Genomic DNA, 21,747 nt, shown 5'->3' with positions numbered 1-21,747 from the left:
GTCACATGAAAACATCTCAATTCTAGATGGATTTTTTTGTTTTCACACACTGCATTTGTTGTGACAAATGACAAATGGATTTGCGCGATCATTTGATGAGAGGAGTGGCACAGCTGCTGTTACAATAAAACTTATTGATCGGAAACAAAGTGCTTCCAACTGGTATCCTCCTGTGAGCTAGAAGTCACAGATTTGGTGCGAGTGCCTATGTGAGCTCTTTCTCTTTTAAAACCTTGTTAAGGTGTCTCGCCCCAGTTTTGACTGGCCTCTGCAGCTCTGCAAGTCCACGTGACGTCTGCTCCAATTACATTGTGGCAGCATCAAGTATGACTGCAAAACTCGAGCGAGGAAATTATTTTTCCTTCAGTCTATTCTCGGTTCCTTTCACACATTGCGACAACGCAGCGATGTTGCAGACACTAACGAAAAACCCTAATCAAAGATAAACACAAACTCCAGCTTTAATGGATGCAATACCCCCTACGCTTAATTGCACACATTAATTCTCGCGGCCCTCTAGAGATGGGTGTCAAGCGCTAAGACCCTTAAAATATCTGGAATTAATGTTATCCTGTGCAATAAGTGAGAGCGCTTACAAAAAATAACAATTATGCTTCCCTGTGGAAGTAAAGAAATACACTTAACATGGAAGAAATAATGTCACAAACAGTTGAATTCAAAGCTCTGTCAAGGTTGAACTGTTAAATTGGTGCTGTAATCGGTAGTGTGTGCACTGATGAAAATGAGGGAGTATTACTACTATTACTAATGGCCAGTTAAGCCAGCCACATACTGAATGACGCAGCCAAATGCGACTGAAGTGGATGAGGTTCTGCAAATATTAGGCACCTCAAAATGTTGTTTTCTGGTAAGAACACGAGGTGTTAAGTTTTTTCTATTCCAGAGTTGGTAGGTTGTACGGTCGGTAGGTGAGCTTGTCTGATTTGCTGACTGTACTTTGTTCCCAATTCTCCGGTTTCATCTACTTTATTCATGTCACCCCGAGTGGAGGCAACCTTCAAATCATATGAACATAGCAGAGGTCAAAATACTGTAAATAACACAAGTCAGAATGTGTCGTACACAAAGGTCAACATAAAATGCCAACTATGATTTTTTTCTTCAGTGTCAAGGTGAACAATTCCATTGTGACTCAAACTATTTGCTCAGCACGCACGCTAAACCTCCATGTTTCATTGAAATTGGTTGTGTCGTTCTAATGTTATGTGAAATTCTTGCCTCTGTGTATGGAATTAAGTGATTGTGTTTATTAGTTTAATACCTCTCCACAACTGCCAGCCTCTTCGTGTCTTGGCCAATCAGGTCATTGCTTGCTTGCACAAGTGCACATACGTGCTCTATTCACCAGTGCATTTTGTCATTCCAGCCCTCTTCCTCATCCTTCAACCAATCAGCTCCCTGCTTGACCTTGTCCCTTGGATACAATTTGGATATTAACAAGTTTTGCACCAGCATAGAAGATATTAAAGGGCAGTACGTTTTTATTTGCCTCCGTTTTCAGCTCATAATGGATATGCTGTACACTTTTCAGAGCAGCTAATTAAAAAAGAGGAAACGTGTGACTAATAAAACGAAAAAGATAGCACCATTTCATTTCTACTTACAAGTCATAACGAGCAGCAGACAGCCTGTAAATTGAACTGAAAGCAGCAAAATGAATTTTGTCATTTCCACCTCAGCTATTCACGTTTGTTTTCTTTTTAACTGAGCTTCTGCAATCTCCTTCACAAATAAATATTTAGAACTGAACAATTAACATACAAATTGTTTTCAATAAGCCAAGTGAACAGAACAAGTGACTGCCAGTACACAAAGTGACTTAGCAATTGATAATGATCAACTACTGCATGATGTCTGCACTCATAAAACAAGCCAAAATGGAATTTAAATAATAAGCATATCTACTCTTGCGACGTATACCTTGGCAATTTCTCTGTCACCCTCAATGAAAGAACTGAAAAAGAAATTAGATTAAAGTATTTATACTGCAGATGCCTGGACAGGAAGGGCAGTCCAAGAGTTATTTAGAATAATTTAACCTGGAAATCAAACTGTTTTGACATAAGTTCCATCACTCACTGAGCGCAAATTGAATATTGAACTATCCTGCTTTCTATCTCGAGCCAAAATTTGTAGCTATCACAGAAACAAGCTAATATATTGTACACATTGCATCTTTGTTCCACTTTGCCTCCCAAACATCCATTATTTATTAGGAAATCATTTATCATTAATCATATACGACACGCTTGTTAATTCAGTAATTACACAAACATTGTGGCCAAGCAGCACACACTTAAGAGATAAAATCGGGTCATACTTAAACCAAAGCCTGGTTGCACTCCTTGTTCTCATTCTGGTTCCACATGAGTACCACTGACAAATAAGACACATTTTTCTTCATGTATCAATTGATTGCCTCTGACTGAAACAATGATGGATTTTAGCGGCATAGTAAATAAATGTGCTCTACTAATGTGCACTGGCATTTTACATGGGTCCATTTCGCCATTTGCCGTGGAGCTTTTTTCATTTCTTGACGAGGAGCACCAATGTTATTAATTTCAACGGCTAACATGTAATATAGCGCGCCTGTAATGGAAGTAAAGGTGTTTTTGTACCACGGCTATCAGGTAATAAAATGAACATCAACAATAGCAAGCGATAAGAAGTAGGTTATGTCGCACGGGTGACATGACGTAATATTTTTTATGAGAACTTCTCATTCCCTCCGCTCCATCATTTTTCCCAGCCACCGAAATAGCACACGTGTGTCAAAAAACAAATGAATGCGAACAGAAGATGTTGCAAGGGAGTTTCAATCTCAAGCTCTTTCCTGTGACCCCAATCAGCCACCGGTGAACCCACCCATCGTTTTACTTTGTGAGAAACCAGGGCATATGACTCATTTGAGGGAAGAAGGTTACGTCATGGATAGGTGCTGTTTGAAACACACCACAGCCCAGTCCGAGAACTCCTTAAAGAAAGATGTAATGATACATCTGTGGTCCAACGTAGTTAGTGTTTTCTCCTGGCACCCACTCAGACAAACAAGAGCATGTGCGACTCTGCGAGTCATCAAAAGTTCAAGGGTGCCCACAACAGAATTGGGAAGCAGTTCCAAAATCCCATATTTGCCCTTATCCGTATTCTAATGGGTGCCTTGCAGGCTGCTCTTCGCTCTACATCATTTCCCCAATGGGAGTTCTTCTTCGCTGGATCGGAGCCACGTGTGCTAATTCTAAAAGCATCCAGGTCTTGAGCCTGAGTATTGCCAAGCTCCCAAGTGGGTGGGGACGGCACAATAGAAGGCAGCCAAATGAAGCATTGTAAGAAAACGAAAGAGCATCTGGACAACTTCAGGGCTTGGATGCTAAGAGCAATTGTTTAGCTCATTTCCTCAGGCCTTAGAAAGGCTGATTCCACTATCAGGAGCAAGGCGTTATGCTACGAGCATTGCAATGAGATCAGATTCGCTGAGCCCTTTGACATTCTTTGCCATGAAATAGCAGGCAAAAAGCTATTAAGCTGATACTCATTTGACGTATCCACTGAGCATTCCAAGGTTGCAGACATTCTTTCACGTGATTGAGAGTTTTTTGTGTGAGGTGATTACAAAACCTTTTGCATGCTATTTCTTTTGGGATGAAGAGACTTCTGCCTTTAATTGTTGTAATTATATTTTCCTGCAGATAATCAAAAATGAATATTTTGGAAAAAAGATAGTATGCAGTTCACAAAACGTATTATGGGGCATGATAGGAATTGTGTCAAAGCATTTTTGCAGCTAGGTGAATAGGGATAGTTTTAATCAAGTTGTCATCCATTTGCAAAAGGTTTCACATTTTTACTACACTATTTTTGTTTAAACCTTCTTGTGGTGTTCAGTGTTTTATTGGGTTCATATTACGTTTTTATTGTCAGTGCTCTAAGGTCAACCTTGTTGTTTTTAAATCTTCCTTTGTTCCACCTTTTCCCACTAACGGCTGTGTTGTTTCTAAATGTGCTCTATAAATATACTGGATTTATCAATTGTCTTTCCTAAGCACCACCCCCACGTTTTCATACATCAATGCCTCCTAAAACAACATATCCATAAAGAGCATGTGTGTCTGTGAGTGTTCACATAAACGTTCACCTAATTTAGATCCATTATATTTTAGGAGAAGGTGCTTTGCAATGATGCATGTGCTGGCTGGCCAGTAGGTGTTGATGGGCTTGACTGCTTAACATTTGTGTGACATCACCCCCTACATGACGCCTCCCTAGTTCTGAGTCATGCATATCTGCAGGACAGTCTAGATATGCATAGCTTTGGGGTGAAAGGTCAGTTAGCACATGCACAGTTGTATGAAGTGATGCTGCTCATTGGGCAAGTCGGATATTGAAATGGTTTCATGTTACAATACAAAAGAGGGAAAAAATGGTCTATTTTCATTTTTGGTGGGAGTTTTCCTGCTCTTTCATGTGAAGGAATTCCATTTCATGAGAGTCTACAATTTGGTGGAGCGCCTGGGTGGTAGAAAGGAAAACCACTTGGCTACCAACACAGAGAAACCTCGTTATAAGCGGAATGTGGATGACTAGGACTCACTCAAATAAAGCAAAAATTGCATAATGGAATCTAATTCTTTTGTCAAATTCAATATTTCAAACACCTTGTACATGTTGTGCCTGAACTATAGAACATTACAGTGACAAGCAAAGGCAATTTGGGAAAATGTCAACTAGATAAGGAAAGTGTGGTATGTGTGATAATAGATTGAAATGTAGTGCAAATTGCATCTATCCAGTTCATGTAAATGCCACAGTTGGATTGTATTGTCTGTATGCATTACGGACACCAGAGTCTGCATAACTTCTAAAGGTCCCACGAAATGTAAAATAAGGGCCGTCTTTACTAAATATGACAAGTCCCGGGTTTGTTTCTTCCCATGTGTGTTTTGACCGAAACAGCTGTGCCAGGGAAGTGTGTTCAAATCAAAACAACAGACTGGCATGTGGTCACTTTCTCTCCAACTGTTCATGATGAATGCTACCCGGCCACAAGGCCTTCCAAAAGTAAAGAGACGAAGTTTAACGACTCCCGCTCATTTCACGATTTTCCAGACAAATAATTTCAGGTTTGTACCCGCTAGCGCCAACCTTCTGTCCGTCCAGCTCACTCTGGCCTGTAATTAAATGCCATTCATTTAATTTGTTCATTAGTTCAAGCCTCGGCTGGGTGGAAGCAAAATGGAACCCTCTTATTAGTGGTTCATGACTCGAATCTCTCCGTGGCGTGCTACAGTGGAAAACAGCATTGCAGCAGAAGAGGGGAAACTCGAGTCAAGAACTTGTCATGAACCAATGGCAGAGGATGTATATTGTCTTAATTAGGAAATGTTTATAGTCCAGTTCTGAATGCAAAGTAATCCATTAGGAAACATTTTTGTGTAACGTACCAGTTTAGAGGAAAAACATAGATCTTTTTGATAGCCTCGATCTACTAGCTAAAATGCACTTTAAGCATCAGTTGAACAATTATATTTGAACTGATATATTTGCAAAACCCAAGAATTAAACCAAAAGATTCAATCATCATCGATACAGGTGAGCAAAGGTGACAGGCACAAAACATCATGGATGCAGATACCTCAAGTCAAAAGTTTCCAACGGGTCAATAAATCATTGTTTTTTGCACAATGTTGGTAAAGTTGAGCATAATTGCCTGAGTTACTCTTATAGAAATGTGAATGTGAAACTGGTTCTGCTCATATGATCTATTTCTTCTATCTATCTATTTCTTATCTGGGGGAGGTGATTGGGGGGTGTTCAATAGCAGTTAGAGACAACAGCAAAATCCCTAAATATAGAGACCAACTCACTAGTGGGAACACGCCAACACGGAGTGCTTTTGTAAACAAGCTCCACTCTATTTGCAGGCGTGTTGTTTGTGCCTCTCATACACGCCAGTCGGGACATGCTTGGAACAACAAAAGGTATTTTTTTTAAATCGTCCTTCCAAATAAACTAAAGGTGAACACCTATTTCCATTTTAAAACTGGGCATTTAGGCCCACCAATCAGATTAGCTCATCTTGGGCTCATAAATCCAGTCTTAGAAGTAATTGTTGCCCTAAGAAACACTATGAACAAAGACAAATGAGTCACCTTTCTTGCGAGGGAAATGTGGAAATTTCATCAAGACACAATCATTTTCTAGGTGTAATGGCCAACAACACGGTTTTGCTCCACTATGATACAGGAATCAAAATGCTTGTACCAATTGCTCGTAGTATGCTGTTCTGCTGTTGAAAAATGCTCTAATGCAATGAAAAGTCAAAAAATGAGGCTCTTTTCTTTCTCCACTGTACATTAACAGCAAAAGCCAGAGTCATCACCCAGCATGTGTGGGGAAAAAAAAGCTTTATAAGTCTCATCAGCATTTCAGCATCCTCACACAATTGCTGGATATGCTGCAGCTGTAATTACATCCCCTCACTGCATCCACGCACCATGACCAAGACCTCTGCTCCAAAATGGGCTTTTTGTTTTTTTTTTGCTTGGCTAAAAAAGCTATATATACAATGAATGGCATAATCTGGAAAATGTGCAGGACTTTAACTATCTCTCTAAGTCTGTGCTTCAAACAAGAAGATAGAATACCCTGGATAGGCACCATCACAGGCTATAATCGGAAGATATGCAAATGCTAGCCTCTCAGTGCTGCAGTGCCACTTGTCTTTCTGGCTCTCAGGGAACTCTCCTGTCAGCTCTCAGGCTGGAGCACAGGAGTGATAGCAGAGGGTTTTGTTTATTTAACATGCCACTGAAACAGCAGTGGTGAGGAGGAAGATGGGACCTGATGGAGGAGCCAAACAGGTAAGGCATCAATCGCAAGAAAGTTATTGTCCTCCCAGTCACTCGCCTGAAAAAAAATGCTTAAGGTGTGATGGGCCAACAAAGACTTCCAAAACACCCCTTGAGTAAAACGCACAACAAAAGAGTACATGCATCCGTCATAAAGAACTGCTGGCTAAAGTTTACTTACATCTTCAAACTAGTCTGGAAGCCAGTATTGTAAAACACAGTTTTCCACCAAGACGAAACCATTTCAAATTCAATCAGTAGCAATTGGGGATCGTATTGATAAGGTCCAAAGAAACATTTTGAAAAATGTTATGTGTGTATTTCCTTAGCCCAAACCGCAAGCCGCGCCTCACAAGATTTTGGGCAGTCATGGAATCCTAATCTACTTAGAGGTAATAAATTGAACATGAAAAAAGAAACAGACAAAAATGAATTTTCTCCTCCCACATGAGACTCAGTAAGACAAAACGCAAACAGACATGCCCCTCTTCTGTGAAATGACACACCGTTTTGCTCTCATTTAAGCATTTTATATTCAGAACCAGGGTGAGGTACAAAAGGCCTAAAGCTGTCTTGGGCCATTAAACGGCACATTCTCTTTCTTCTTTCAGAATGTGTTTGTTGGCACTCGCAACCGTGAGAGCTGACACATTCGAAGTGTGTGTGTGTGTGCGGGGGGCGGGTGGGGGGGCGGGGGGGGGGGGGGGGGGGGGGGGTTCCTTCACGCCTCTCAACCTTCTTCGGGAGGGTGGGCTGCTCACTGGTGCCTGGGGCAGCAAAACCATGCCTGTCAACACTTGACAGGCCAATCCAGAAGCCCAGTCATAGGAAGGTATGATTGATGATATTATGTAGTCACACAAGATCTGAACGCCACCACACTTTAATCCCTGTTTCTACATCCAACAAGTCACAAAATCAGATGAACGCTATTGCTCTAAAATATTGGGGATGGACGACCATCAAACCAACACTATGAGGCAGTTCTCCACGTCCACAGGAGTAAATGCAATTCTTTCAGATGATACTGCACTGCACTGACTGAAATAACATTGCTAAAATAATGGATGGATTTTACATTCGAGAAAATGTGGCCCAAATGTATTGAAAGAAACAGGAAAGACAGAGAGTTTGTTATTTATTTATGGCCCCATGTTAAAAACTGCATGTGATTTTCTTTTGCTTAAAAAAAAGGAAGTTCTCAACTCAAATTGCTTTGCATGCCTATTAATACCGCACACGTCAAAACGTTGCACAATTAACTTTCTATTTGGCAACACTGCCCCCTAGTGGTGTTTTAAAGAAAATAAACAAACCTCATTTTGAAGTCTCATGAATAAATCTGTTAGCCTTATGCACAAAACGAAAACATAATGGCGAGGTCAAGCATTGACAGTGAAGCTGCAGCATCAAACTTGACCAAGAGAGTCAAGCAAACCCAAGAAGGGAGGAGAACAGAGTCTAAATTAAGGCAAACCCTCCCCCAGTCCCACCACAAAGACTGCTTTGTACTTGGACGGCATACAAAAGAAAAGCAACGAGCAGGGCTGTAAAAACGATATTCAATTTGACTCCAGCGTGACAGGATTGAATAGGTAGTGAAATATCACCCAAGTGAATAAAGCGTCCTTCAAACAAATTGACAACAGGGAAGATAGTACACGGGATTCACATGTCAGTGAATGATGATGCAAGCCCCCTCGATCAAAAGCATTGGGTCAAATACAAAGTGACAGTCTTGCTGGGGTACCATGAGAAGAAAACCTACCTGAGCATTTGAAGATACGTAACCTCAGACCAAAGATGTGATGCATCACCGTGGTGACAAATTAGCGTCAATATCACTCTAGCACGTTATCATCAATCTCTCTGTGGAAAGACAAAAGCCTCTCTCCACGCTAAATCATGTAATCGATGAAATCACTCTCGCTGTGAGAAATTGGGCTGCGGCTGATGTGAAATCTATCACAGGTTAGAAGTGCACATGGTTCGGACAAGTCCGGAGAGAGGAACTCCAAAAAGTTTGTAGGCTACTGTCACTGACCAGTGAAGATGTTGAATTTAGTTGTATGGTCTTTAATCTTTCAATGAATTCGCAAGACGTTACGCTTTAGCTGATTTTGTGTCTTTTATGCTTTTGGAGATTTCTCTTGTTAGAAAAATAGTGCATGTTTTTCACTACAATACTTCTCTCGCTGTGTGGGCTCGGCCACAGGAAGGAAGCCAAAATGTCGGATAGCTGTGGTAATTCTGTGGACAACATCAGGAGGAATGCCAGTGTGGTGCCGTTTGTTTTGTTTTTATCCATGAACTGGTGACTAACAACTATACTGACAGGAATATGACATTTCATACATTTGTGATCAATGACAAGCAATGACACTAAAAAAGACTATTAAGACACTTCAATATATCAAAATGTCCATCCATTTGCTTTATTTTATGCGTGATGCCATTTTTGCATTATTTCAAAGTCATATTCTTCATTGATGATAATAATCATTGTCGTATTCTTATTTGATGATGATGCTTTTGAACATAATAAATTGTGTGATAGTGTAATGTTGCATAACATAATAGATGTACACAAAATATGCCGTAGTGTAAATGTATACCCATTGCACTTTTTGAATATATTAAAGCAATGTTTAGAATTCACACTATGTCAATCACCCACAAGAAAAGATAGTTGGTAAATCACTGGACTAGATTAGATTAAAATTTACAATCCTTATTTTATGGCCTCTCAAACTGTGGCCACAAATACAACTTTTCTATATAAAATATTAATAAACTAGTGGATCGCATCAATATTCAGTTCCTCTTACCTTAGGCCATTTAGGGTTGAGCTGGCAAGCTTTTTCTGCATCGTCCAGAGCCGCCTGGTGTTGGCCCAGCTTGACAAGAGCGGCGGACCGGTTACTGTACAGGATGCAATTCTGTGGGTCGGCTTGCAAAACTTCGCCGTACAACTCGAGGGCCGCTTGAAAGTCCCCACGCTGGCATGCCTCATTGCTGCGTTGCACTTTCTCCATGAAATCGGCTTTGCTGAGACCGCATCTGGTCCCGTTGTCTCCTGAGGCGCGGCGAGCGGATCTGCCCATCGGCCGACAGCCGGAGGTTGAAACCTTGGGAAATAGAATGACAAGATGAAAATCTGGTCTTTCGTCAGGGTCAAAGGTTGCCTGCTCTGGCTCAGAGGCAATTGACAGATTCTCTATGCCTGTGTGGCAGCGCAGTGATTAGCACATCCGCCTCATAGTTCTCAGCGGTAGAGAAAATTGATGGGTAGATGGATGTCTTAAAGCACTGAGTACTTTAAATGTAGAAAAACAAAGGCAAGCCCAAAACCTCAGAAAATCATATCTCACGCAATGATGAAGTATGGCAACATAACATTAGCATCATACACTAAGGTTGAACTGCGAAAAAGAATGATGGATTAAGAAAAATTGGTTTTGATTTGTAATTTGTCTGCATGATAGCAGACCACATATGATGGGACCGTAACATTTTCATTCTAGCGCAGAGGGGAATGATTCCATCATGTCTCCCTCCAGCCATCCATTTTCTGTAACGCTTATCCTCATTAAGGGTCAAAGGTGACTTTGAAGCCGACCCCAGCCAACCAATTGCAGGGCACATACAAACAAACCATTCACACTCGTATTCACATCTTTGTAGATAGCTTTAGAGTCTTCAGTTAACCTAACATGCGTGTTTTGGGGAACGTGGAAGGATGTTGGAGCTTTTATTGTGGTTGTATTTTGTAGCAAGGAAGAAACGCAGAGTAACCTAATTTGACGTTTTGTCTGCATAGGATGACCAAAAACAAAAACACATATCATTATAATGCAGTGCACATCCTCACCACTACAAACTACCGTGCATCCACATTCACAAGCATATTGTTAAATTGATAACTGTTTGCCGTGAAAAATGGGCATCTTTGGAAAAGCGGCATTTTTAATAAAGCTTTTATATTGGGTCTCATTAGCTTGTGAATGCAACTGCTAACAACGATTTACTGGCTGCTCTTTCACTTCATACTCAATGTCAGTTTGCAAAAAAAGCTATAAAAACAACAGACATGAGCCAAATGGCTGGGCCTAATGTGAATGTATGAAGGTTAAACGATTGCAACATTAACTCGGTTCAAACGAATATGACAAAGTGACAAATGAGTTCAGTGAGACACAGCACAAGAGGTCTATTGGCAATCCCATAGAAATTTAATCATGTAGGATTTTTCTTGGTCTCCAATTAAAAACAGTGTAAATGTTTTTGTAGAGTATTTAAGAAAAGGGATTTCCATGTAACATTACAATTAAGTTAAACAAATTCTACTGATGAAACATCAACAATTGTATTTCTGTCCAGTATTTATCCGATGTATTAGGCAGTTGGCTTCCACCTCAGACAGTCAGACAAAAAAATATAAGATCGTTCTTCTCTTCTTATGTCGCCATAGTAACCCAGCTGGTCAACAAATGTGACATGGGTCTAAAATGTAGCCATTTATCCATTTAGCAAGGATGGCTCACTATGAATTACTGACTTAAAAGTCATCTCCAGTTGCATGTTTTAGGGCCGGCCTCGCTTCCACCTCCTTCTCACCACACCTCCTCCTCAAACTGAATTCTGGGATATGGGCAGGCTTGGTAATTACTTCCAGAGGCCGAGAGAATGGAAGAACACAAGCAGGCACACAGGCTTTGGGTGGTGAGGAAATGTAAAGCGATAATATAGTGGTACTTTTCCTATGATTTTTGGACGTTGTTTTCTTGATGATTCCAAAAAAAGCTTTCCCATGAAGAGTTTTCCTTACCAATTGATATATGATAAAACCACACCTGAAAACACAATGAAAGCTCCAACTGGATATTAAAAATAAATATAAAGTGTTGGTTCGAGTTTCATTTTAGAATCCTACAGCAGGAGTGACATCTTATCTACAAGTGATATAAACAATAACAAACACGGCAGCATACAATACATTTGACATTTAAAGGCTTGCTCCTAAAAAAATAGGCACCTCCATTGTTTACTGATTAGGAAAAGGACGCAAATCATCAAAGTGTTGATGAGATTGTAAAAGTTTGCGGTGTGTTCTTGCACAGATTTCTTAATAAGAATGCTCGAGGGGCGCAATCATATTAGTCGGTGTTTTTCCTCCACAATCCACAAGCGTGTTGGATTACAATATGGCAAGGTTTAAATAGCACAAACTCGAAACTACTGCTACACTTTTGTTTTCAAGCAAAACATCTGTTGTTTAGATCAAATTTGTTCTGTTCCTCGTGGCGTCTAAACTTGCAGTTGATAGCGGGACCACACACACAAACACATGCACGCACGCACACGCCGTGCACGATCATTGCAGTATGCGCGACTGGAAAATCAATAAATAGGATTTGACGTGGGTTTGTGCACAATGGTCATTTCCGGTGCTGGCGCGAGATAAAAGTATTGCACGGAGAATGATGCGAACCCATAGCCTCTTTGTGTGTGTCAATTCGAGTTGGTTTCATCTATCTTACCTTTTCTTTCAAAGTCGCTTGTTTCTCCATCCTGGCTTCGTTTCTGTGCTCTCATCCCATATCAAACTCCTTCTCGGCTTTTATTTCAAAAATCGCCTTTTCGTGCAATAAGGAGTCCTGAAAAGCAATGAAGTCCAATTCGCAGTTGAGAGTCGGCACAATGCAGGGAAAGTCCACCAAAATAGATGTTTGAGTGGCTTGCAGCAAAAAAGTTTTCTCAGGGAAAGTGCGCCATGTTGTCAAATGTTTTCCTTTTTTTCTTTTCCTGCTGTTGCCATAGAGGACGACTTCTGAACGCTGTGAGGTGGCAGCGTCGGTCACGACATTAAGAGCTTATTTCCACCGCTTTAGTAGGTGTTTTGAAAAGCTTTTGACGCCGGGTTTAAAGCGACAGATTTTTAAATTCATTTTATAAACCGATCGAGGGAGATGTGACTGCATGCGTGCTGCAGGAACAAGTGGCAATCATTACCTTACTTCAGCACCTGACTTATATTTATTTATTTTGCTTATTGTTTGTTTGGAGGTTTTTTTCCCCCACCACTTTGCACAATTGCCGCGTGTTCAGTGCAACATATTAAAAAGATGTTTGGAAAAAAAAAACAGAAGCAACCTTCTGACTGTCACTTTCTCTGCCTGAACGACATTTTAATAAAATACCGTGTGGAGATTGTGATTAGACAGCATAATTATTGTCCAAGTGTGCCCTCGGCTGCATGAAATAAATGCCACTCTAAAATGTGTATTTTCCTGTACTGATAAAGCTGGGGGATTTCAGAAAATATTTAGTGTGAGAACCGTTTGCCTGATGCAGTGCCAGTGATGTGCAGCAAGAGAGAGAGAGGGGGGGGGGGTGACGGGGGAGAGAACCTGGGCATCCATCCACTTATTTTCTGTACAATTTGTCCTCACATGGATCGCGGGGTCCGGAGAAAAACCACACAGCCACAGGGAGAACATGCAAACTTCACACAGTGTATCGAGGTGGAATCGAACCCGCACCCTCCTATCTGTGAGGCGGACGTGCTAAGCAGTGCGCCACCAAGCCGCCTTGGTACGCTTATCAGGACATATTGTCTGAATTCACCCTGCTGCTTTAGTCAGCATTCACAGTTGCAACAATCGGGCTGGCAAAGCATCGTACGGGATGAAATCCAGCCAACTGGCCCTCGATGAAATCAGCATTTTTCTATACTCCTATTCGTTGGGGAAAAGAAGGCCATGATTGTGGGCTGCATTTAAATGCGCCTAATTAGGGCCGCCTTTAAATGAAGTCTCTGAAGGACGCAGCAATCAAAAACAGACAGCGCTAAAAGAAGAGTTTTTCATAACATAGTGAAATCCTGTTCTGCATTAGAAAAAAAATGTTTCCGCATTATTTGATTTTTAAGTTCAAGTGATTTCGTAGTCAGTGGTTAACAAATTGGGCATAAATGAGCTCTTCTATATGCTGTAGCAGCAGTTAACCAGCTGGAGGCGCTGCAAAACTGACCATGGGGTCTCATGAGGATGTGGATGTTTTGATTACGCAAGAGTGTTTTTTTTTTTTTTTTTGAATGGGCAGGGCGCTGGAGCATGCTTGTCCCCTTCCTAAGTATGTAACCAAATTACTTTGTTGAGAAAGCCTTGTTGGCAACCTCATGGACTCAGTCACCTGGTATGCACACAGCTCATGAATGATTTTGGCCCACTCATCTGAATTTTCAAGAGGCAGCTAAGAAAGTTTAGCTCTCTCCAGGTTTTCTGTTAGGATGAAGCATGGAGACTGACAAGGCCGTCCCTCAATATGTTTTAGTCATTTTCATAATGGAACATGCACCCATGCCCCATTTTTCCTGATATTACTAGGCAGATATTGGAGTGAAATTAGTCTTGGGCGGAGCTTGCAGTCACTGAAAGAATTCAATCAAACATGGCTAAGTGTTACCACATATTTTCCTGATGACTGATGTCCTAATTGCCTGCAGATCTTTAGCAAGTGCCTTTGAGGGTTCCACTGGGCTGCTATCTTGTAACATTAAACACAATTGCAAAATGAAGATTTCCAGTGTTGTCTCTTTTACAGTAAACTCTCAAGTCACTAGAGCAATTGGAAAAGTTGCTCGATTGATATTCCGTCTATTACCATAAACTACACAAAATTGGAGGCTGGTAATTTCTTTTTGAGTGAGCAAATTTATAAGTTCAACAAGGGGTCAAATAACTACAGTGGGCCTATGTGAACAATATATAATACATCTAAAAGGCTATAAAGCACAGTGGCCGAGATGCTTGGTCACGTTAGTAATCCTGGTGGTCTTTAAATAGATGCGGTGGCAGTGGAGAGCCACAAGCCCACCGGATCGTTCAGGTTTGGGGCTGCTCTTTGACACTCCCGTGCTCCTTTTGGTAGTCAAGAATGAGAGCTAAAATAGTGTCGACTCTTTTGGTAATGACGGTGCGCGGTGACTGTGCGCAACTCCTTTAGAGGGGAGACCCTCAACAGGCGGGCAGAGTGTAAAACTGTCATCGCAAAGGGTGCTGTGCAGGCCAATGTTTATGTAACAATATTGCCAATACACTTTGCTTTGTGGCCTATTAATGACATAACGCAAATATATCGTGGAAGAGTTGTTTTGGTTTGCTCTCCAAATTGCATACTTTAATATCAGCAGACGCTTTGTTCATGATTATGGAAAATCGAGTTATAGCTGTTGTTTTATTCTATATGTTTGAGAATAAGCTCTGGATACATTTCTGGTTCGGGTAAAAAGAAAACAAGAAAATGCATTTAAATTTGGGATGAAAAAAATTGCATTTCACAAAGTCATAACTACCAAGATGCAAGAATGTTTCATTTTGTAGGTTTCATTTTTGAGTAATAGACTGCTAGCAAAGAACGCTGTGTTGATGAATGTGGGTTTTAAACAAACTTTTAAATAGGAGGAAATAATCCATTACTCGTCTTAATGGGTTTAAAAGAACTTCCAGAAGACACTCAGTCATCCTGTGTGTTTGTTTAGAAATCTGGAGGAAATCAGAGGAAATTTATTGTCAGTTTGCCTGGCTGTATAGAGGGTACTCAGGGGTGTGGCTGCTAGAAGAATGCCAAGCTGATTGGTCCACAAGTGGGTCTCCTTTGCCGAGCCCACAGCACAGGCAGGTATATATGGGCTATGGCCGACGCCCATACAGCACCAGACAAGACCATCAATATCAACTGTTAACATCAATCTGTTTGTGGTAAGTTGAAGAACTTTGTTTTTTTGTTTTCTTCCAGGAGTCATGCATCATCATACATTGTAAACACTGAAATGTGTAATATAAGACAGACTGATGTGCTCCCCAGAGACATGAAGACCCAACAGCCACTTCATGTGGTCACCCCGGTTAGGGAAAGCCTCGCTTTGACAAAAGTGGCACGAACCCCAGTTTACATTAAATTGGACTCGTCCCAGCCTACAGGCTCCTTTAAGATCAGGGGCATCGGACACCTATGCAAAACTGTAAGTCATGCTGATAGTTTGGGGTTTTTCTCTTAGTGATTGATGGACAAACTCAAATTAAGACGAAAATACTTACTGATGTATTCATTTTGCAGTGGGCTGACCGAGGATGTGAAAGGTTTGTCTGCTGTTCAGGTGAGTGCTGCTCCACTGTGACTGTTCATCTTCCTTTGGAACTTTGTTTCAATGTTTCACGTCCCAATTATTCCAATAGGAGGAAACGCAGGCATGGCTGCAGCCTATTCAGCCCGCAAGTTGGGAGTACCTGCAACCATCGTGGTGCCCAGTGTCACACCAAACCCAACAGTGGATCGTCTTCGAGACGAGGGGGCTACAGTGGTCATCCATGGCAAGGTTCAAAAATCCTTTCTTGACCTGATGTGAAATGAGAACCATGAAGAAGAATCACACTTGTGTCTTCTTCAGGCTCTTAATGAAAGCATCGAGTATGGAGAGCAACTTGTGGCTAACAACCCAGGCTGGATCTTCATCTCTCCCTTTGATGACCCCCTCATCTGGTGAGTCTGTGTGAGAAATAAACTGAATAATCCATAACTTAAAGTACACCAAAAGGAAAAAGTTCTAAGACACATGGGGAAGCATTGCATCATGCATATGACTGGATATAAAAAAACATATACGTATATTTCAGAAATATTTCAAAAGCTTCTTTAAGTTTTGGTGAGTCTGCACCATTTTATTTCATGAACAGTAAAATAGGGATAGGGAATTTCAAACTGAATTTATCTTTTAGTCAATTCACTGGGCTTCTATAAAAAGTCAGAAATGACTCAATATAATATTCAACTTCTAGAATTTTTTTCTCTTCAAAAATGCAAGTAAAGATTGATAATTTTACATCACCACGTAGCCCCAAGGACCACATAAGAGCTTGTTATAAATAACTCACCAGTGATGGGACGTAATTTTCGAGGAATACTCTAGAAGTGATCATTTCTTGGAAATTAAGTATTTCATTTGAAATGGATCCAATCCTAAATGTCGTGATGAATCACATGATCATGTCTTATCATAAATGAGTATATTTAATATTAATAATTACATCAATCCAATTTATAAAGCACTTTCCTGAAGGTAATGTGAGCAAATCTGTTATTTCAGGAGAGTCTATCAAACTGGTAGGTAGCCCTTGTCAATAATCAATACCCCAGATGTGGCTCTCAGTTTACATAATTATTTATCTTATTACCGCTGCTGTTAATTTAGGTCGTATTACATTGGGTGTTTTGGCCTAATCCAGTATATCCAAAGCAAATTATCCGGTCTCACTTAATTGTTCCCAAAAATATTACATATTTGTTTGCTACAAGCATGGCATCTTCATGGGCAGCTAAACAGGCACAGATTTCACACTAAGTATAATCACTAATAAATTACCAAAGTAAATTACCAAAGGACCATGTTCTCCGATGAATGCTGCACGTCATGCTGATCTTCCTTCACTGGGGAGAAGTGACGTCAATGTCGGGCTGTGTTGCAGGGAGGGCCACACATCTCTCGTGCAAGAACTGGAACAAGGATTGAAGGAGAAGCCAGGCACCATCGTGCTGTCAGTGGGAGGCGGCGGGCTGTTGAATGGGGTAGTGGAGGGCCTGCGGCGTGCCGGCTGGGCAGACGTGCCCATCGTTGCCATGGAGACCATAGGAGCTCACAGCCTCAATGCAGCTGTGAAGGCAGGGGAGCTTGTCACTTTACCTGCCATCACCAGGTACGCTACAATTGATGCCATTTCAACAAAATACAGTTGGGTGTGGATGTTTGCAACTAAAACCAACTTTGTGTTTCCAGTGTTGCCACCACACTAGGCCTTACGAGGATCTCTGCACAGACGCTTAAACTGGTGCAGGAGCATAAAGTGTTCTCAGAAATAATCACAGACCAGGAGGCCGTAAAGGCTGTGGAGCGCTTTGTAGGCGAGTACCAACTACATACACTCAATTGGTCGTAAAATAAAAACAGACGTGAGAGTGACCTCGAATGGGTTTTCCCTCATGCGCAGATGATGAGAAGATTCTGGTGGAGCCCGCCTGTGGTGCTGCGCTCGCCGCTGTGTACAGTGATGTCATCAAAAGGCTGCAGGATGAGGGCAAGCTGGAGAGGCAGTTGGGCCCCGTGGTCATTGTTGTGTGCGGAGGCAACAACATCAGCATGGAGCAGCTACAGAGGTTGAAAAAACAACTTGGTATTCTCTAGCACGGCCTTGCTTCTTCTGGTGTTTTTTTTTCCTTCCTGGCTATCTATCAGCTGCTCCAAAATTCTCTTCCAGTTTTCATATGCTCCATAGACCAAATCATTCCAGACAGTGAAATACTGAGCACAGGGACTGACATATGTAAAGTTGTTTTGCAGAAAGGATGTTGTTTTTAAATTGTAACCATTGTAGAAAAAAAACCAGTAGGTGTGTGCTTGTTTTTGTACTCCAACTGTAATGATTGAATAAATTATATTTCTGAATATTGCTACCTCCATTTCTTGATGACTTGAGGAATTTGAAAATATCGTTCAAAGGATGTTTTATGCCATGGCTATGCTGATAGGATGGAGTATATATTAGAGTTGCCATTGTTCATAAAACAAATATTTAAAATGACAAATTATTTCTATATATTGGTTGAACCCACATTTATTATAATATAAATAGTACATTCCTTTATTAATGGTTGCACCACTAGTTTTCAGTTTTCCATTTTAATATTTTTCCACCATGGAGCAAAATTTCACAACCATTACTCTTTCCTTACAACTGAAATTATAATATAAATGCATTTTGCTATTAATGTTGGATAGTAGTGTGTATAAAAAAAAAAAACATTGCGTTTACATGTCAAAAAAACTTGAAAAATTTAATTTTAGTTAATATCAATTAAAACTTGGGATGCACGGAAAGTCATTGTTGCTGCTGTCATCGACCTGTGTGAGGGAATTAAAAAAAAAAATTGTCAAACTCGTAAAAAAGTAGTTTATGAAAATAATTTCTTCAATTTGAAAATGTGTTGTGCAAACATTATGGAATCACAAGGTCAAACAACTCAAATACTACTAATATTTGGTATGTATAGTTCAGATACAGTAGCTTTGTTGAAAAAATATTTAACAAATATTACTATTGATTTTAATAAATACAATTGATTTTTTTATTTAAAAAAATTACAAATAAGAAATGCAGAATTAAGTATGTGTATGTTATACTTACCACAAGCGGAAACATACATGCCCTACCACATAGTCTACGTGACAACAAATGTTACATGGCAAGACCTCACTCCTCAGCCAATGCATACCTCGGTGTCATAATACATGCATGGCGTGCAGGACAAGGTATTTGGGGGTCAATGGCGTTTCATGACACGACACAATTTTACACTCAAGGACCTAGTGTTGGATTTGAGGATGTGGTTCATTTCCTGACTTGCTATTGGTCAGGGGCTGAGGCTTATTGTGTGTGAACAAAATGTGACAGTCACCCATTAGCTCCTTTTTAAATATGTTGAAGACTCACAAGACTCTAACGCTTTGCATTTCTTCACGCACCACAAATGCTCGCAGGCAACGGTTCGGCTGTGGAGTGGAAAGAGAAGCTGACCATGCAGATATATTTGTCAGACAACTGATATTAATGGAGTTGAACATACAGAAGTGCTGGGCACATGGCTGAGATCCAGCTTGAACTGGTCTGCTCCAGCAGGCTCCATTGCAAAGGTGTCTGGTTTACAAGGCTTGGTGATGTAAGCAAGGGGCATTATATAAAAAGCATGGCATATAGGGGACAAAACATATTTCCCACACACGCATCGTCCTCCATCATGCTCTAAAGAACAACCCGTCTTGTTATGGACAACACAAGGGACTTACTGAGCCTCTGGCTGCAGTGATGTTTTAAGGTCAACAGAGTCACTGTTTCTACATGAAGACGTCTTTATTGTGACACAGAAATCTCAAATGCCGTCTGGTTCTTTACATCTGTATGTATAATACATTTTAGATGTTAAGTTTCCAATGTGCAGAGGTAAGACAGTAAAAGTTAAGTTAATGCAACCATAAATAATTGTAATAAATATCAAGTAAATGTACAGCACATTTTATCGCAACCCCTCCTCATATGAATAAGTTCTTTATGTCACTCATCTAATTCCCCCGTGACAGGAAGTAGAAGCAAGAGCGTCCCCAATAGCAGCGGCATATTAAACTTTCAAAAGAACAGAATCAAAACTTATGTCTCAGGCATGTCAACAATGCAATGTGTCACATATCAATTTTGATGTGTTACTTGCTTTGATCAGGTCAAATGGTTTTACTCACACAAGAAAACATGTTGCACAATGAGCTGTAGAAAATGAATCCATCAGAATATGACAAGTGATTAAAAAAAAAAAAAAAAAAAAAAAAAAAAATCAGACCACAACAAACTGGATATCCAACAGACATCGCATAGTTTGTTCTTTTTTTGGAAATAATCTTTTCTTGGAAGAGTAGTGCAAACCAAAACAAAAAGTGAAACAGCACTGAATAAAAACTGGGCTCAAATCAAATCTATTTACATTTGTTTCCCTATTTTATACAGCTAAACATTTGGTTATGGATATTTAAATAAATTAAAAAAAAACTTGTTCTTCCATTACAGATAACAATTACAAGGCAGAACTGAAGAGAACTTGCTGCCCCCTCCCCCCAACCACCACATGTATGAGTGTAGATTGTGTTTGTTGGGGAGTGGCAGTGGGCTTGTTTCACATTCAGTAGCGAAAGCACACAAATAGGAGGGGCTGCTCATAATAATATGATCTTCCTCCTGTCTCACAACACAACTCGTACTGCACGTCACCAAAGCAGCTTGTGGGCCTCCCTCAATAGTAGCATCAAGAGGACCACCATGATGCCAAAGCTACTCACAGATTAAAGAGAAATTAATTATTCTATTCTAATGATGGGGAATACTATCTCTTCAGAGTCAGAGAAAGATCAGTTCAGGTTTTATAGGCATATACATTTGTCCATTATTTTTTGTAATCAGTAACTACATAATAGCCCGTACAACACTATTCGTCTTTCATACCTCACACCAACTGCAATATCTATGTTCACAGCTTCACTCGTGACCAAAAAAGGCTTTCATCTCAGTGTGAAGGCCTGTTTCACATCCTCCCCCCCACTGATGTAACGCAGGAGGAGGCAGCTCGGGAACGCGTTTGCAGTTCGGATGGAAGGTTTTTCACATTTCGGCGCTACACTCCCAAACTGTATTACTGCACAGACATAAATTAGTGTAAGGTTGTATATTCATCAAAAAGATAAAGAGAGTGATCAATAACCAGTGTAATCGTTGTTTCACTCCTCAGTGCAACTAAAATAGATACTCATCAGACGTGTAGGAGTTTTGTGACGATCGTCCCTGATATCCTCAAAAACTGTGAAACAAACTAATCATAGAGACAACATCAAGGAAAAAGTCAGGGATTAACATGCAAAGCTACTAAAATCAAATAAACCTGACTTTAATAGAGCCGATCAGATCAGAGGAGAATCAGGAGAAGGCAGGCTGTAGGGTGCGGGTGAGTCAGGTAGCTTCGAGTTTCATGAAAGAGGTGGAGGGGGGGTTCAAGTCTTAGCCACTGAGCGGGTCCTCACGGTAGTGGATGGCGTAGCGTAGTTTTTCCAGCATCACGTCTAAAGAGGTGTACTGAGGCAGTTTGACCATGAACATACAGGTCTCCACGCGGATGTAACGGCCGTCTGGCTGACCTGCCATGTAGTAAAAGATGATACGACACAATCACTGACTGTACAATTTGAATAATCTGAAGTTGCAATTACCCAATTACAGAATGTTGT

At 40.6% G+C, this 21,747-nt stretch overlaps 3 protein-coding genes across 8 annotated transcripts in view; 1 reads left to right on the top strand and 2 right to left on the bottom strand.

Moving 5' to 3' along the window:
- The window catches only part of LOC125965873 (tetratricopeptide repeat protein 28), a 145,236-nt gene extending 132,381 nt beyond the window's left edge, over positions 1-12,855 (bottom strand). For both annotated transcript variants that reach the window (XM_049716745.2, XM_049716746.2), the window contains exons 1-2: positions 12,413-12,855; positions 9,701-10,000 (exon numbers count right to left, since the gene is read on the bottom strand). In XM_049716745.2, coding sequence (XP_049572702.1) covers positions 9,701-10,000; positions 12,413-12,442 — 330 coding nt within the window. In that variant the 5' untranslated portion in view covers positions 12,443-12,855. The remainder of the gene's footprint in view (positions 1-9,700; positions 10,001-12,412) is intronic.
- Positions 12,856-15,527: 2,672 nt separating this feature from the next.
- LOC125993873 (L-serine dehydratase/L-threonine deaminase-like) lies at positions 15,528-18,372 on the top strand. The gene is made up of 8 exons (XM_049762839.1): positions 15,528-15,634; positions 15,741-15,897; positions 15,993-16,032; positions 16,112-16,251; positions 16,324-16,415; positions 17,399-17,626; positions 17,707-17,831; positions 17,918-18,372. Exons 2-8 carry the CDS (start codon positions 15,745-15,747, stop codon positions 18,109-18,111), a joined length of 972 nt encoding a protein of 323 aa, XP_049618796.1. The 5' UTR covers positions 15,528-15,634; positions 15,741-15,744; the 3' UTR covers positions 18,112-18,372.
- Positions 18,373-19,815: 1,443 nt separating this feature from the next.
- LOC125993581 (probable E3 ubiquitin-protein ligase HECTD4) overlaps positions 19,816-21,747 on the bottom strand; it is a 28,412-nt gene continuing 26,480 nt past the window's right edge. For all 5 annotated transcript variants that reach the window (XM_049762245.1, XM_049762246.1, XM_049762249.1 and 2 more), the window contains one exon: positions 19,816-21,657. In XM_049762245.1, the coding sequence (XP_049618202.1) occupies positions 21,521-21,657 (137 nt within the window). In that variant the 3' untranslated portion in view covers positions 19,816-21,520. The remainder of the gene's footprint in view (positions 21,658-21,747) is intronic.

The sequence above is a fragment of the Syngnathus scovelli genome, chromosome 3, assembly GCF_024217435.2.
Source record: "Syngnathus scovelli strain Florida chromosome 3, RoL_Ssco_1.2, whole genome shotgun sequence".
In the NCBI taxonomy this organism is placed as follows: Eukaryota; Metazoa; Chordata; class Actinopteri; order Syngnathiformes; family Syngnathidae; genus Syngnathus; species Syngnathus scovelli.
The sequence above is the reverse complement of the archived record's forward strand: the minus strand, read 5'-3'. Positions and strand labels throughout refer to the sequence as shown.

Bases quoted from the DNA above. Each gene is read 5' to 3' on its own strand.
- LOC125993873 (XM_049762839.1), top strand. From the start codon at position 15,745: ATGAAGACCCAACAGCCACTTCATGTGGTCACCCCGGTTAGGGAAAGC. The intron at 17,627-17,706 runs GTACGCTACAAT...TTGTGTTTCCAG, and splicing joins ACTTTACCTGCCATCACCAG to TGTTGCCACCACACTAGGCC. The intron at 17,832-17,917 runs GCGAGTACCAAC...CCTCATGCGCAG, and splicing joins GGCTGTGGAGCGCTTTGTAG to ATGATGAGAAGATTCTGGTG.